The sequence below is a fragment of the Dermacentor andersoni genome, chromosome 11, assembly GCF_023375885.2.
Source record: "Dermacentor andersoni chromosome 11, qqDerAnde1_hic_scaffold, whole genome shotgun sequence".
Classification (NCBI taxonomy): Eukaryota; Metazoa; Arthropoda; class Arachnida; order Ixodida; family Ixodidae; genus Dermacentor; species Dermacentor andersoni.
The window spans coordinates 3,404,417-3,419,840 of NC_092824.1; the positions used below are offsets into that span (position 1 = coordinate 3,404,417).

At 47.0% G+C, this 15,424-nt stretch overlaps 1 protein-coding gene across 5 annotated transcripts in view; it reads left to right on the plus strand.

Moving 5' to 3' along the window:
• Nucleotides 1–15,424, plus strand: part of Aldh-III (Aldehyde dehydrogenase type III) — a 232,690-nt gene that overhangs the window by 162,779 nt on the left and 54,487 nt on the right. For 3 of the 5 annotated variants that reach the window (XM_055064316.1, XM_055064317.2, XM_055064318.2), the window contains exons 10-11: nucleotides 3,692–3,990; nucleotides 5,607–5,801. In XM_055064316.1, the coding sequence (XP_054920291.1) occupies nucleotides 3,692–3,990; nucleotides 5,607–5,786 (479 nt within the window). In that variant the 3' untranslated portion in view covers nucleotides 5,787–5,801. Of the gene's footprint in view, nucleotides 1–3,691; nucleotides 3,991–5,606; nucleotides 5,802–15,424 lie in introns of those variants that run through there. The other 2 variants (XM_055064319.1, XM_055064320.1) reach the window with 1 other exon arrangement.

Genomic DNA, 15,424 nt, shown 5'->3' on the forward strand with positions numbered 1-15,424 from the left:
TACCCGCTTGTTCAATGCTCCCCGAGGCAAAAAAGAATTCGTAAACCCTGGATGCTTGTACAAAAAGATCAAAACCAAAAATAGAATGTATCACGCACTTGTACAGACACCTGATGCTGCTCTACTCACGAATACAAAAAGTACCGAAATAAATTAAATGCCGATTTGAAAAAAGCTAAGACTTGCTATTATCAATGCCTTTTCGCTAGGATATTTAATGATACTAGAAAGCTTTGGAACGAGGTCAACAACCTGTCAAGCAATTCGAAACTGAAGCGTCCTATTAACATTGCAGCTTTTGCTCACGGTAAAACGGAGGTTGAAGCATTCACAGATATGAATCAATACTTCACTAACGACGGTGATTTTCAGATTTCCTGCAAGAGGGACCTTAGTACCGAAACTTGTCTTGATTCAGTGCAGAAACGCGTAAGCTTGATACACTCAATTTCTTTGTTTCTGACAAGTCCACAAGAGGTGGAAAATTTATTGGGTAAAATAAAGAACGTTTCGCCAGGAATTGATGACCTGTGTGTTGTACCAATTAAATATGTTGCATCTGTTATATCTCTGCCGCTAACGCATATAATTAATTGAATGCTGGAAACTGGAATCTTTCCCTCCGATCTTAAGCTTGCCTGCATATGCCCAATACACAAGTGTGGGGCCCTTAGTGACATATGTAATTACAGGCCAATCTCGGTGCTGCCCGTGCTATCCAAAATTTTTGAAAATGTTATTAACACGCGTCTTGTGAATTTTATAACTAAGCACCACGTAATAAATGACGCACAGTATGGTTTTCAGAAAAATAAAACGACTGACTAGCGTTATTATGTGTTAAAAATAAAATAATGAATGACATTGAAAATAAGCTTTATACCATTAGTCTCTTCATTGATCTTATGAAAGCATTTGATTGTCTTAACCATGAAATTATATTAGTTAAACTTCATGAATACGGCATTCATGGCGTTGCCTTAGATCTTTGAAAAAATTATCTTTCCCACAGAAAACAGTGTATAAAAATTGATGATGTTATTTCCGCAACTACTACAGTAAAACGAGAAGTACCTCAGGGGTCGATTCTAGGGCCATTGTTATTTATACTTTACATAAACGATATCTTTGATATACCTAACTCCCTAAAGTTAGTAATTGACACAGATGATACCAATATATTTTTTCCTGCACGTACACTTAATAAACTTCAGAACACGGTTAACGACTATCTAATGCAGCTTGATATTTGGCTTCATGCAAATAAATTAGCACTGAACCTAAAAAAAACTAACTAAGTCTTGTTCAAACCCACTAACAATACATGTGACCGTGAACTCACGCTGACATTCCAGGACACCGTCGTAGCACGCGTAAAATGTCAGAAATTTCTAGGTGTGTGATATGAAGAAAGTATGTCGTGGAATACACATCTAAACAAGCTAACCTCAGAATTAAGCAGAACAGTTGGTTTATTATTGAAATTATCAGATCTAATTCGTCTGCAGCTAAAGAAAGCGATTATTATGCCCACTACTGCTCCCGTTTATCCTACCGCACACTAGTTTGGGGTACTACGACGACTACAAATGATAAAAAACTGGAGGTATTGCAGAAGACAGTGCTGAGGATCCTTGAGAATTATCATGGTGAACCCAAAGATCTACCAACTAATCCTTTGTTTAATAAACAATTTGCTAAAATAAACAATTTAATAAACAAAAGCATGTCCGTGGCAGGGAGGGAAGACTCGGACAATGAGGCCTTCGGGGAGCTAGCCTCGTCTGTTAGTGGCGAACGAGACAAGGCACCCGCATCCGAGTGTTTTCGGCCAGAATGGTACAGCACGCGAATGTCATACTCTTGCAGTTGAAGGGCCCATCAAGCAAGACGACCGGATGGTTCTTTTAATGACGACAGCCAGCACAGCGAATGGTGATCAGTTATCACGTCAAATGGGCGGCCATAAAGATATGGACGGAATTTGGTTATGGCCCAAATTATAGCCAGGCATTCCTTTTCTGTGACAGAATAGTTCGATTCAGGTTTACTGAGTGCACGACTGGCGAAGGCAATGACGTACTCATCGAAGCCAGCCTTTCTCTGAGCGAGAACGGCCCCAAGGCCAACGCCACTGGCATCCGTCTGTATTTCAGTTGGAGCATTTGGTTCGAAATGGCGCAGGATTGGTGGTGGCGTCGGGAGACGACAGTTTTGTGAAGGCGGCATCGCAATCCGGTGACCAGGTTGAAAGGTTGTGGCCACCACGAAGAAGCAGCTTTAAAGGTGCTATTATGGTGGCAAAATTGCGGATGAAACGGCGAAAGTGTGGCGCTAACGCAATGAAGCTGCGCAGTTCTTTCAAGGTCGTTGGTCTGGGAAACTGGGCAACAGCTTGTAGTTTCGCCGGATCAGGGCAAAACTACAAGCTTCTTTCGACATGACACAACACTGCTAGTGATTTAACATTGCTGAATTTGATGATGTGACAGTTGGAACCCTTCATAGCCTAGATACTGAGATGCTGAACATGCGAGCACATGAATTTTCCATGTGCCTAATGTGCTGTGCTTTAGTTCTGTCATGTGTGTTGCGTTCCATCACACTGGAATAAAATGCAAACAGCCAAGCTTATGGCACATGCTGTGCATTGAAACCATTGCCATGATGTGTGCAGTTAGAGGGTTGATGTGGCTTCACGTCCTGAACCTATCACTTGGCTTATTGGCATTTCGAGAATGTTCCAGCTGCAGCCCACTGATTTTATAAGACCCTCATTGCTGCGTGCTTGTGTAAAAATAAATTTTAATTGTTTAAAAGCATTGGCTCATAATGAGCATTGTACAAACTGAGACTATTCTGCCAGCATAGCTGGGGATTAGCCAGAGCACCAAGGTTGGCCCAGTCTTTATTTCTTTTGTGGTTGGCTTACCTGCGGGGGTAACAACGTGGCAAGCAGTGTTGGTCATAAGAATGGGTGACTTTTATACTTGCAGTATTAATAGCTATAAGAAAGTGTACTAAGATTTAACTTTGTTAGGTCACATCGACGATGGAATGCATATGGCAGGCATTTCTAAATCATGACGTGGAGCTTAGCACCATTGTTAAAAATGAAAGTGTACAATTGTTACATTCTACCGGCAGAAACCTAGAGGTTAGCAAGGAAGTTTGAGAAGAACTTAAGGTCCACATAATGAGGGATGGAATGAAAAATGTTCGTTGTAACATTCAGACAGGGAGACAGCAGTGTGGATTAGAAAGCAAACAGAGGTAGCCAATATTCTAGGTGTTAAAAGGAAACGGAGCGGGGCAGGCCACGTGATGTGTAGGGCAGATAACTGGTGGACCATTAGAGTTACAGAATAGGGGCCTAGGGAAGAGAAGTGCAGTCAAGGAAGCCAGAAAATTAGGTGGGTGATACAATTAGGAAATTTGCAGGCACAGCTTGGAATCGGCTAGGTCAAGACAGGGGCTATTAGAGATCTCTGGGAGATGCCTTTGTCCTACAGGCGGCATAAAAAAAAATAGACTGACAGTGATGATCATATTGAGGTATAGAGATCAAGTTTATCCAAATCCATGTTGCAAAACTTTGAAATGCACAAAGGCTGTGCACAATGAGTTGGAGCACTTTAAATGCTGTTGCAATGCCTGTCATCATGCAAACGCGCCTTGGATGATGCTGCAGTGGACACGCTGCCCTTTGGTGGAGTGGGCCAGAGTGGCATGGGTCGCTACCATGGCAAGTACTCCTTCGACACCTTCTCCAACAAAAAGGCAGTGCTGGTGCGGTCATTCAACCCCATCGGAGAGGCATTTGGCCGAAAGCGGTACCCACCGCTGGATGACTTCAAGATTGCCTACTTCCGGCAGCTGCTGCTGAAGCGAGGATCTCTCCTGGGCACAGGACTGCTTGGCTGTGCCCCCTACCTGTGCGTGTTTGTGCTGGGTGTCGCCTCGGCCTTCCTTCTCCGATATCTGTTCCACGTGAGTGCTGTTTCATTTCTCCAGGGTTGGTTTGCACTGACTTGACAGCGTGAACCAGCTGCCATATGTTATGGCGCTGCAACGGTCAAAACCATAAGACTTGTCAAGTTGGAGTGTCATCTGATCTAGTCCCATCTTTGTCCAACTTGTTCCCAAAGTCCTCCCTCATCTCGTGGCCATCGAGATGAGGAAGAACATACTCGAAAGAAAAAAACATACTGAGAAAATGTATGATTGGAAGTCACTAAAAAAAATTGAGACCCAACAGTAGTTGACATCAACATGATGCAAAGCGCTGCGTGAATCGTTGCAGCACGAGACGCCGATGCGAGCCAAGCTGGCGAGTCTTGAGCAGCCCTGAAACACACATTGTCATTTTTACAGCTTCGGCAGGCTGACATATTTTACACTTCTCAAGTTCAGCCTCAGTTAGAAGCTTCCTTGAGTGGCGAATTTATGTGGGAAGTTCTGATCAGCCCACTCAGCATGAATAGCTGCGGCAGAAGATGGGGACGCGCATAGAGCTGGTAGGAAACGTTTGTTTTCCTATGGGGTAGTGTTTTAAGACTGTGACGGGAAATGTAAATGAAATTTAGCTGGTGGGCAACACAGGAATACGATGGCTACGATGCTGCGAGAGTGATATGCGACACTACAGATAACAAACAAACAACTACAAACAGATAACTACAAACAGATAAGTGAAGATGCTTATTGCAATAGGGTTGGCATCGATAGCTGTGAATGCAGTGTGCGACGACCCGGGAGGAGATGTGCTGGTGCCGGAAGAAGAACCTTAATGCACGCCGTTTTCATGTGAGAAGGGCGGGCTAGTATTGCGGGGATGTGGCTGTAACGGGTGGCTACTGTACTCAATTGCATGCACCTCATGCCTTTTCTTGTTTATATGGGATCTAGCAGCCAAAAAAAGTATCGTACAATTGCAGTTTGGCGATCTACTGAACGTTGATGCCAAAAGATTGCGTTTTCTGAGAGCATGTGAACCAGTAAAAAGTAAGCACAACTGTATTGGGTAATTTTTTATGTTCTCATTCACGAACGTTTACGCAGAGAAACCAAACATAACAGGATCATATCAACAAGATCCTACTATACTTGATTACTGCAATGACAGCTGTGTGTCCTCTCTGGTCAAACCTGGCACTAACGGCTGCCACCACCAACATACCCACTCACTCTGATGTTCTGTATAGGGCAATATACTTATGGACGAGCTAAAGCTCCCGATTATTTCAACATTTAAATACAAAACCTCAGTTATTTCCCCCATACTTTTCTTGGCTTCTATAGTTGTGACTAGAAACCGTGCGGTTAGGCACTGAAACATGCTGCTCTAGGCACCTATAACAGGCTCTCAAGCTTATCATAAGAAGCCCACAAACATTGACACCAAAGAAAGCAAAGAGGAAATTACTTTTACTTACTTATTGAATTAAAGAAATGATAAATTAATGAAAATGAAAGTGGATGAAAAAACTACTTGTGCAGGTGGGGAACGATCCCACATCTTCGCATTATGCATGCAATGCTCTACCAATTGAGCTACCGCGGCGCCGTTCCCCCTTTAATTTTCTTGGGTATTTGTTTCCTACTAGAACCCTGGGAGTGTTAGACAGCGCCACCATTCACAAACCTTGGCGGCAGATGTGGAACATCCTTTCTGCCACAGGCGTCACGAGTACGTGATCTTCTTGGGTGAAGGCAACTGGTCAATAAACCCACTTGTGCTACCTGAAGGCATCAATGTTGCTGGATTCGGGGCCCTCATTATGTAATAAACAAGAAGAAAGGGGGGTTAACCGAGAGGCCTGATTTTTTATTAGTCATATCATAAGAAGCCCACAAACATTGACACCAAAGAAAACACAGTGGAAATTACTTGTACTTACTGATTGAATTAAAGAAATGATAAATTAATAGAAATGAAAGCATACAGCAGACGTCTTTGAGCCAGACATCAACATTTTCTGCTAGAGACTGGTCAAAGTAAGCAATCTACTACGACAGATCTGGCAGTGTGGTAACTGTAGTTGAGGGGCGTGGCAGCTGTTGAAACAGAAGGGCCAGACTTTTGGGCATTGCAGGATCAAGAGTCAAATCTGAGCTGCCGGCAGTACCCACCCTATCCATGCTTGACCGCAGCGTTGCCTCACAGCGTTGGTGAATGTCAGCTTTGAGACGCTGAATAACCTCTTCTGTAGGACCGGTGCTGTCCAACTCTTGCGTCAGGCCAATTCATCGTGGATAAGGTAAACTCTGAGCCACAGCATGGTTATTAACTTAATCTCTTCCCAAATAATTCCTGGCATGATGCACCACAAAGCGAGGCTGGGCACACGGGAGACTAGGTGAGTGAGCGCTAATCCGCAGGCTAAGCGTGGGGCTCAGGTCGGCTCTGGGTTAGCTGTCACCGTTGTTGGCACTCTTCAAACAACGGCTGCATTTTTCTCTTGACACTGAATGATCACCGACGAGCGGTAAATTTTGGGAGTATCTTCAGTCGTGAGTCTTCGCCAACATGAGGGCGTGGGTACAATGATGAATGCGGTTGAAATGGGGTACTGACCGTCGTTCTTGTGCAGAGGTTCGGGGTCGACTGCTTCAGATGTGGGGCTTGGGCTGAATGGAGGGAGACTTTGCAACGTAGGAAAACTGTTTAATGAGGGTTAAGGTTACATACACATTGTAACAGACTGGCAGAACACGCCAGTGGCTCGGGCTTGAATGCTCTGCCCATCATAGGGAGACGGCAAAACAAAGCAAGGCTCCTAAAAACGGAAGCAGAAACAGGTAGCTGATGATGACGTCACCGCAGCTACTTGCTGTGCAGGACACGTTGCGCCATCTGTAGCGGCCCACGCCAACTGGGCCAGGCACATCGCATCACTTGCACTACTCACTGTCGTGACTGTGCCTCGGCATGCAATTAGCCCTAGGCCTCCTGGGCACTTCTTTTCAGCTGCAGTATCTGTGGTGCAGGCACAAAATGGAGCCTTGTAATTTGGCCACTGGGAAATGAGAAAAAATGCAATGCGTTGCGTATGTCTATAAATATTAAGCATACTATGCTTACCAGCCAAAGATGTATTGAATGGGTGCTCATTTTATGGGGAATTCAGAGAGAAAAGCTACCTATCAGCTGAATAAGTCATAGTACTACAATTTTTTCATTGTGTAGCTTATTAGCTTAATTATACTTATATGGTTTAGTGCTTCTTTGTGTGCGCTTTTAGTAAATCGTCATTGATTATTGGCAAACGACATGCAAGTAACATAAAAAAAAATAATTCTGGAGTTATGATTTGATTGTGAGGCACCCTGTAGTGGGGACTCCAGATTAATTTTGACCACCTGGGGTTCTTTAGCGTGCACCTACTGAACAGTACACAGGCGTCTTTGCATTTTGCCCCCATCGAAACGAAGCTGTCGCAGCAGGGATTTGTTCGCATGACCTCGAGCATAGCAGCGCTACGCCATAGCCGCTAAGCGACTGCAGCAGAGAGGGTAACGTTTCAAATCTTTCACACTTGCACGGGCTGCATCTGCTTGTGATTTTGACGGTGCGCCATGGCGACATACAACCTGTTTCTGCTAGTGAAACTTCTTGACCACAAATCTCCATTGGTAAACATGATTGTCACTCGGGTTTGAATTTTCTGCATGAGGACATCATGCCGTGCCAGACTTCTACTGCTGCAGATTGTAAACAAAGTACCTAATGCTTTTGGTTTAGGTCATCCCAAATGGCGGTCGTTAAAAATCGGAAAAACAAAACTAAGATAATGGTAACTGTATTTGTGGCAACAATGTTCATGTTGCAATTTGTGCAGATAGAGTAAAAAGAAAAATTAACCTTTGTAGACATTCAAAATATTGGTCGCCATTGTACGTTGGCTCTATGGGGCCCATAGCAGAGTTACTAAGATCGGGTGTGAAAAATTGGTCGGAGTCTTTATAGCACTGCGATGTTAGTTGTGAAAACAGGACAGAAAACTAGTGAACTTTTTGTCCTTTTTTTTACATTTTACTTTTGTGAAAAGTATCTGCTTTTTTCCCTGGAAGTTATGAAAACTGGCTAACATACAATGGCCAGGGAAGTAGCTTCACAATTATTATCGGGTCTTTCAGGGCTGGCTGGCCCAACAAAATGTCGCCAAAAAAAAAAAAAAAAAAGTGGCAGATGGCTTTAAACGGCAAAGTACACAGCGGTGTCTACTGTTAAAGGGAACACCGGATGCATTGCTCTGCAGGCCGCTTCGAGTTTCATGCAGGCACAGTGAGTGCCGTGGACGGCGCCTTTCCGTCATCTGCTACTTTCTGCTGCCGCAGTTTGTATCGTGGCGAAGCAAGCTGCTCACATGTTTATAGAGCTGGCCAGAGACTACTCGGTCAGTCTCTGAAAGCTAGTGGTACGCAGGCAGCAAGAAAATTACACAAGGGAAGGACATTAGTTCGCAGTTATCTTTGACAGCTCAACTTACAAGGAGAATGAGAGAAACAGTGTTTCATTGTTCTTATTACCTGACCTGTCCCATCATCAGTGAATTTTGGCACAGCCATAATAGAAAATACGTCTGTCATGGGCCCATTGCACATGCACTATTGCATTATTTGAGTTGCTGCAATGTTTGGGCTGAACAAAGAATGTGCAGGCACCTTTGAAGCGTACTCAGTGGGATTCACAGCAGATAAGCACGATGGGAAACGTTTATGCGTAATATCGTTAGCTCCTGTGGTTGCAGTGATGCCTTTATCACAAGTGGATGCCTAAGTTTAGCAGCATGCAAAAGTGTTCTAAACGTAATTTAAATGTATGCCTTGCTGATTGCTATATCCTTTCATTTAAGGCTTGTGGGAGACCCGGGGCTCTCCTCCTCGGTACTTTTGGGACAAAGAAACGACAACACAGTAGTGCAAACAATCACAAGGGCATTTATTGCACCTTTCATAGATCAATGCCTGCTAGCCGAGTTGCTATCCCCAAAACATGCCGATGGGCGCGCGACAAATCTAGAAGTCCGACTTACCGCGACCGCATTGCGAGCGAATATGTTCGCCCCATGCTGGATCCCAACGCCTGGTCGTTCGCGTGTACAGTCACGCGAATGGTGGCACGTTCGAAGGCGGCCACGCGAGACAGTCTCGCAGAAGCATCGGACGGCGCCTGCGCGGACGTCCGCGCCCGCTGACCCGCCGGGAAAGACCCCACGCCTTGTCCCTCGGCGCCCGAGTAACCCTGCCGCGGCGCGACGGTCGCGCCATCTCTCGCACCGCGCTTGTACCACTCCGACCGCCGCGGGCGCCATGCCACGCGAGCCGTGCGGGAAAACAGCATATCAGGGGATGCGTGAGAGTCGCGCATCCCCACATCCCCCCAACCTTAAATCACTACATATTCCGGCGAAACATTTCACACAGTCTAGCATCAACACGTGCTTCGCGAACAAGGTGGTACATGCAACAGTGGCCGCGCCGGGGAAATGTCCACACGCTGTCCATAACATGCGAGCCGACTGTCCTTGGGGTACACCGCTGGCGTCCGCCGGTCACAGCAGCAGCTTTGCGACTTGACGGCACGATCCCAGGCCAGGACTCCGGAGACGACGACGCAGTAGTCGGTACGAGCAAGCGTCGCTCGCGCCGACGCGCCCTGCTAGCAAGAGCCGCCGTAGCTGTCGGTGACTGCCGGCTCTTGTCCGCCGCCGAGGGTTGTGAGCTGGATACAGGAGGCCGCCGAAGTCGCTGCTCCGAACTGGCCACAGCATCACCATCGCCCGGGGTGACTCGATCGTAGTCCAGGGCAGCAGCGCAGACGATGTGCAGGTGACGGCAAACCAGGGGTGACTCCAATCACGCTGCGTAAACTCAACACACTCGGCAAACACTACAGTAGTGCAAGGGAGAGGAATTCTGCATGCGCATCTGACACGGCTGACACGGCTTACACGCGACAATAAGCCTTTCATTTGGTGCGGACGAGCAGCAGCAGTCGTTCAATTAATTGCGCAAGCGTTTGCAAGAGGCCCAATACTTGCTCATTTCGACGAAGGCGCTGACACTGAAATTCATACTGACTCCAGCAATGCGGGCCTCGGTGCAGTTCTTGTGCAGTGGCAAGCTGGTGCGGAACGCACCATTGCTTATGCAAGCCGCAGTCTCACCAAGGCTGAGAAAAACTGAGAAAAAAAATAATGCTTAGCGGTTGTGTGGGCAATTGGTAAATTCCGATACTACTTGTACGGTAGACCTATAAGGCTGTCAGCGATCACCATGCCCTGTGCTGGCTTGCCAACCTCAAGGATCCTTGAGGCAGACTAGCCCATTGGAGCCTGCGCTTACAAGAGTATGATATTACAGTTGTCTACCGATCTGGAAGGAAGCACAGTGGCGCTGACTGTTTGTCATGCGCACCACTCCCTATGACGTCATCGGACCCTGACCATGACTTGCCATTTGTCGGCGTTATCGACCCCATAAAGATGGCAGAACACCAGCGCACTGACACTGAGCTGCTGGCGCTGATCAAGCACCTTCAAGGAGTTGAAGGTGTTTTACCCCGCTCACTCGTGTGCAGCTTATCATCATACTACTTGCACAACAACATCCTTTACAGGAAAAAATGCTGAAGCGGCCCCGATTCGTACCTCCTTGTCGTGCCGTCGGCGCTGAACCAAGACTTTTCGCAAGCCTGCCATGATAAGCCATTCCCGAGACACCTGGGATTCGCTAAGACATTAGCAAGGATACGACAGAAGTATTGCTGGCCCCGGCTTTATTCTTCTGTGCAACGGTACGTGAAGACCTGCCGCGATTATCAGCGCTGCAAGAAACCTCCAGTTAAATCGGCTGGCTTTATCCATCCTGTGGACTCTCCTCAAGCACCGTTTCAACAAATAGAAATGGATCTACTTGGGTCATTCCCAGTGACCTCTTCGCGCAGCAGATGGATAGTCGTCGCTACCGACTACTTAACCCGGCATGCCGAAACCGAAGCTATTCTGCAAGCAAATTCGTATGAAGTGGCCAAGTTCTTTGTACGCCACATCGTCCTACGACATGGTGCACCGTCTGTTCTCATCACCCACTGCGGTACAGCATTTACAGCGGACTTTATGCAGGACGTTCTCCAGCTGACGCATAACTCTCACTGCAAGAGCACTGCGTATCACCCTCAAACCAATGGATTAACGGAACGTCTGAATAGAATGCTGGCTGATATGCTCTCCATGTATGTCAACGTAGAGCACAAGACGTGGGACGAGAGCTTACCCTATGTGACTTTCGCGTATAACACTGCTGTACAGGAGACTACACAATTTACGCCGTTCGAACTTGTATACGGATGCCACGTCACATCAACACTTGAGCCATGCTACCACTGGCTGATAATAGCCCGACCAGCGAACACGTGGAAGAGTTCGTACAAAAATCCGAAGAGGCACGCCAGCTTGCTCGGCATCGTATCCGGAGCCAACAGCATACCGACACCCTTCGATACAACCAGGGTCGACGCGACGTCCATTACAATCCCGGCACCTGCGTTGGGGTCTTGATGCACGTCCGTCGCCGTGGACTCTCGGAAAAGTTAATGCGCCGGTATTTTGGTCCCTACAAGGTTACGCGCCGCGTCAGTGACGTGACCTACGAAGTCGTCCCCTGCAGTTCTGACCCCGGTTCACTCCGTCGTCGTCCTCACACTGAAGTTGTTCATGTAGTGCGCATGAAACCATGCTATGCGCATACATGATTGCTGAGAGGCACCTGAGGAGCTCCATTTCTTATGTCGGTGAAAGAACTTTGTGACGCGACCGAGACAGTAGCTTTTCGCATGGGGGGCAATTGACACAAAGATATGGGGCTCCCGCACCGCAGGATGGCACACGCAAAGGTCGGCACCACGAAAGATGATGAAGTGCGAAGCTGCACGCTTTTCTTCTGACCCGCCATTAAAGAGAAAAATCTATTCTGTAAGACTCCGTCTTCAATCTACGTTACATCATTCCCATGACGACTTGTTTGCAGATTTTTGTGGGAAATAGAAAACGTGCAGAGGTGCATCAAAATTGCAAAACTTTTCTCATTTAGGCTTTGTTTGGCATTTTTTACTAATTTTTTTTCTTTTGTGGACAACATAAAAAACACATGGAAATTATTTGCATTTAAACATATTAAAATGAGCAAAAAAGGTTTTTGAAAACCTTTTTAGTTTGCATTGGATTCGGCCGTGAAGTCGGAAAATATATTGCAGTAAACAGTAGCCACAATTTCCTACAATAATTACGAGAGGGCAGGCACCCTGGCGTGGCAATTGTTCACCCACCATGGGAATGATGGGTAGTACATGGATTTGTCTGATCTTCGTGCTTGTGGATTTAGGCGTTCTTGTGGCTGCGTTTATTACACTTTATCTGCCTTCGTTGTCCTACCACTTTAGAGCAATCTATGTACTTTGCTAAGTTCAGAAGACTACAAACACACAATCGCTACTAATTGCAGTGGTTCAGCCTGTCCAAATTGGTGGCCAAATCGAAACGCTTTAAGCATCTCAACGTGCTGGCTTGCATGTGAAAAATTCATAAGGGCATACTATACTGCTTGGCAATGCATGCATTCATGGCATTATGGTTTAGATATCGGGCTTCTGTGCTAGAGGTCCTGTGTTTGAATCCTGTCATCAGGCAGTCTTATTTATCTTTATTTAATTATTCATTACACACTACTGTGTTCAAATGATGAGGTTACAAAGTCACAAAGCAGTTGGAAGCCAGAAGGACGAAGTTTTAGCATATCCATGTGTTACCCATCATTCTCATGCTGCCTGAACCGCCCTGCTTGCAGCTCCCTTAGACACTAGTGCCAGAGTTCCTAGTGCTGCAATGCGGGCTTGCTGGTATGACATTGTGGAGTACGATTACCATAGCAAGTACAGACGCGGACTACGCAAGAAGGCACATGAAAGACACAGGCACGTGTCTGTGTCTTTCATGTGCCTTCTTGTCTGTGTCTTTACCCCGCAGGGGCGTCTGCGTAAGCAGGCGTTTGGTGTGTGGCGACACCACGTACCCGAGCACACGAGGGTTGGACCCTCCCGCGTGTAGCCGTGCGCCGCTTAGCCGTGTCTGTGGAAAAGGGAATCCTGGGGCTTGAGCCGATGCTGAGTGTTTGGACGTTTAAGGCCCCCCGGCGGAGGCAACACACCTTTTCGGCCTCTGCTTCACATAGACGGCGCCTCCAGACTGACCCACCTGGAGGAAATCGGCAGTCACCTTTTCCTGTCTCTCTCTTCCTACAACCTTCGTCTTTCCCTTACTTTCCACCTTTCCTGTCTCCTTCTCTCTTCTATTTACTTCCTTCTCCTTGGCAGCAAGGGTTAACCCTGTGTGGCTGTCCAACCTTGGGTACACCATATTTGGTTATAGTGGTGGCGTACGACCGGTGTCGTGCAGACTTGTGTGCAAGCTCTGCCGCGTCCCCTCGTTGGGCTCCGTGGTGGGCGGTTGGCGCTGTTGCCGAATGTTTATATACTTTCATGGAAACTTCTTTCCCCCACCTCCCTGATCGCCCTCAGAAACGAGGACGCACCGAAGATGTCAAGTTTTTTGGACACCAAATCCAGAATTTTCCCTGCTTCCATGTTATTCACTCTGAAAAGTCAAACAAAGCAGTGCGAACCATTTCACCATTCCTTGTTTCAAAGTGCTTGACTGATGTTTTTGGTCCAGGTTACAAGGTGTCGAGGATGGCAAGCGGTGACCTCCTCTTGGAGCTCCGCGATCTGAAACAATATGAGAAACTACCGAAACTAGTGTTGTTTGGGGAGACCTATATGACAGTAACCCCGCACCGTACAATGAACACCACCCGTGGTTTTGTGTCGAATCATGATTTGCTTGAGCTGACTGAAGCGGAACTCCTGGAGGGCTTCAGTGAGCAAAATGTGATCAATGTCAAAAGAATTAAAATGATGCAGGATGCCAAAAAGATTCAGATGAAGCACCTAATAATTACCTTTGTTTCAAGTGTCTTGCCCGAGTCAATCAAGGCCGGGTACATTAAGCTCCGTGTTAGGCGGTACATGCTAAATCCACTCCGTTGTTTCAAATGCCAGCGCTTCGGCCACAGCTCGCAGAGCTGCCGAGGCCGCCAAACTTGTGCAAAATGCAGTGCCCAAGAACACACCTCTGAAGCTTGTGAGAACGCTCTCCACTGTGTAAACTGTGACGGGGATCATGCCGCGCACTCGCGGTCGTGCCCTTCCTGGAAGAAGGAAAAAGAAATTGTAACGATCAAAGTAAAAGAGAATATATCGTTCAAAGAGGCACGCAGGCGGGTAGCATACCTGCTAAAGAAAAGCTTTGCCGAAGTGGTGCGTCAGGGGGCAGCGTCACAACGGCCTCCGGCGGCTGTCCGACCCACAAGTAGCGAGTCGGCAGTTATGCCATCTGCCCCCACGGTGGTTGCAGCTAGCACAGCTCCGCCAACCGAGCAGACGGGATCATCGACCCCGAAGGTGGGCGCAGCCGAGGCTGCTTCAACCTCCCCGGCCCCTTCCAGCACTGGCAACAGCCGGCGCAGCCAAATCCCTCAGGGAGCCCCAGCGACCTCCGGGCTGGTGGGCGCAGGGGTCTTGCCCTCCAAGGCGGGACTCTCTCTGGTAACTTTTCGCTCGCAAGAGCACGTGTCCGGAGCCTCACTAGAGACTAGAGGCAATGGACACTACACCTATCCTCAAGGCGCACCAAACGCCTAAGGAGCGGCGAGGCTCTTTGAACGCTTCAGAATGGGCAAAACCCCGGTTACAGGGCCTTGAAAGAGCTCTGTAATCTAAGGCATCGCTTCCATTTCTGCACACACAGCACCTATTTACTTCCTATATGGATACACAAATTATTCAATGGAACGTCGGAGGTCTCCTTAGAAACCTTGATGATATGCAAGAACTCATCCACAAACACAATCCAAAAGTGCTGTGTTTACAGGAAACACACTTAAAACCAAAATGCACAAACTTTCTTCAACAGTATGTTGCTTTTAGCAAAGATCACGATGATGCAATCGCATCATCGGGCGGTGTTGCAATTTTAATTCAAGAAAGCATAGTGTGTCAAGGTTTACAGCTACGAACGCCCCTTGAAGTAGTGGCGGTTTGAGTTGTTCTGCTAAACAAACTTATCACTATTTGCTCGCTTTATATACCCCCACATTACAAGCTAAGCAAACATGAATTTCAGTCCTTTATAGATGAATTGCCAGAACCCTATGTTGTTCTTGGCGATTTCAATGCACACAACTTCCTGTGGGGCGACCCTCGTATAGATGCGCAAGGACGTCTTGTTGAACAGTTCCTTTTTTCTTCTGGTGCGTGCCTGTTGAATAAGAAGGAACCCACATATTACTCTCTTGCTAACAGAAC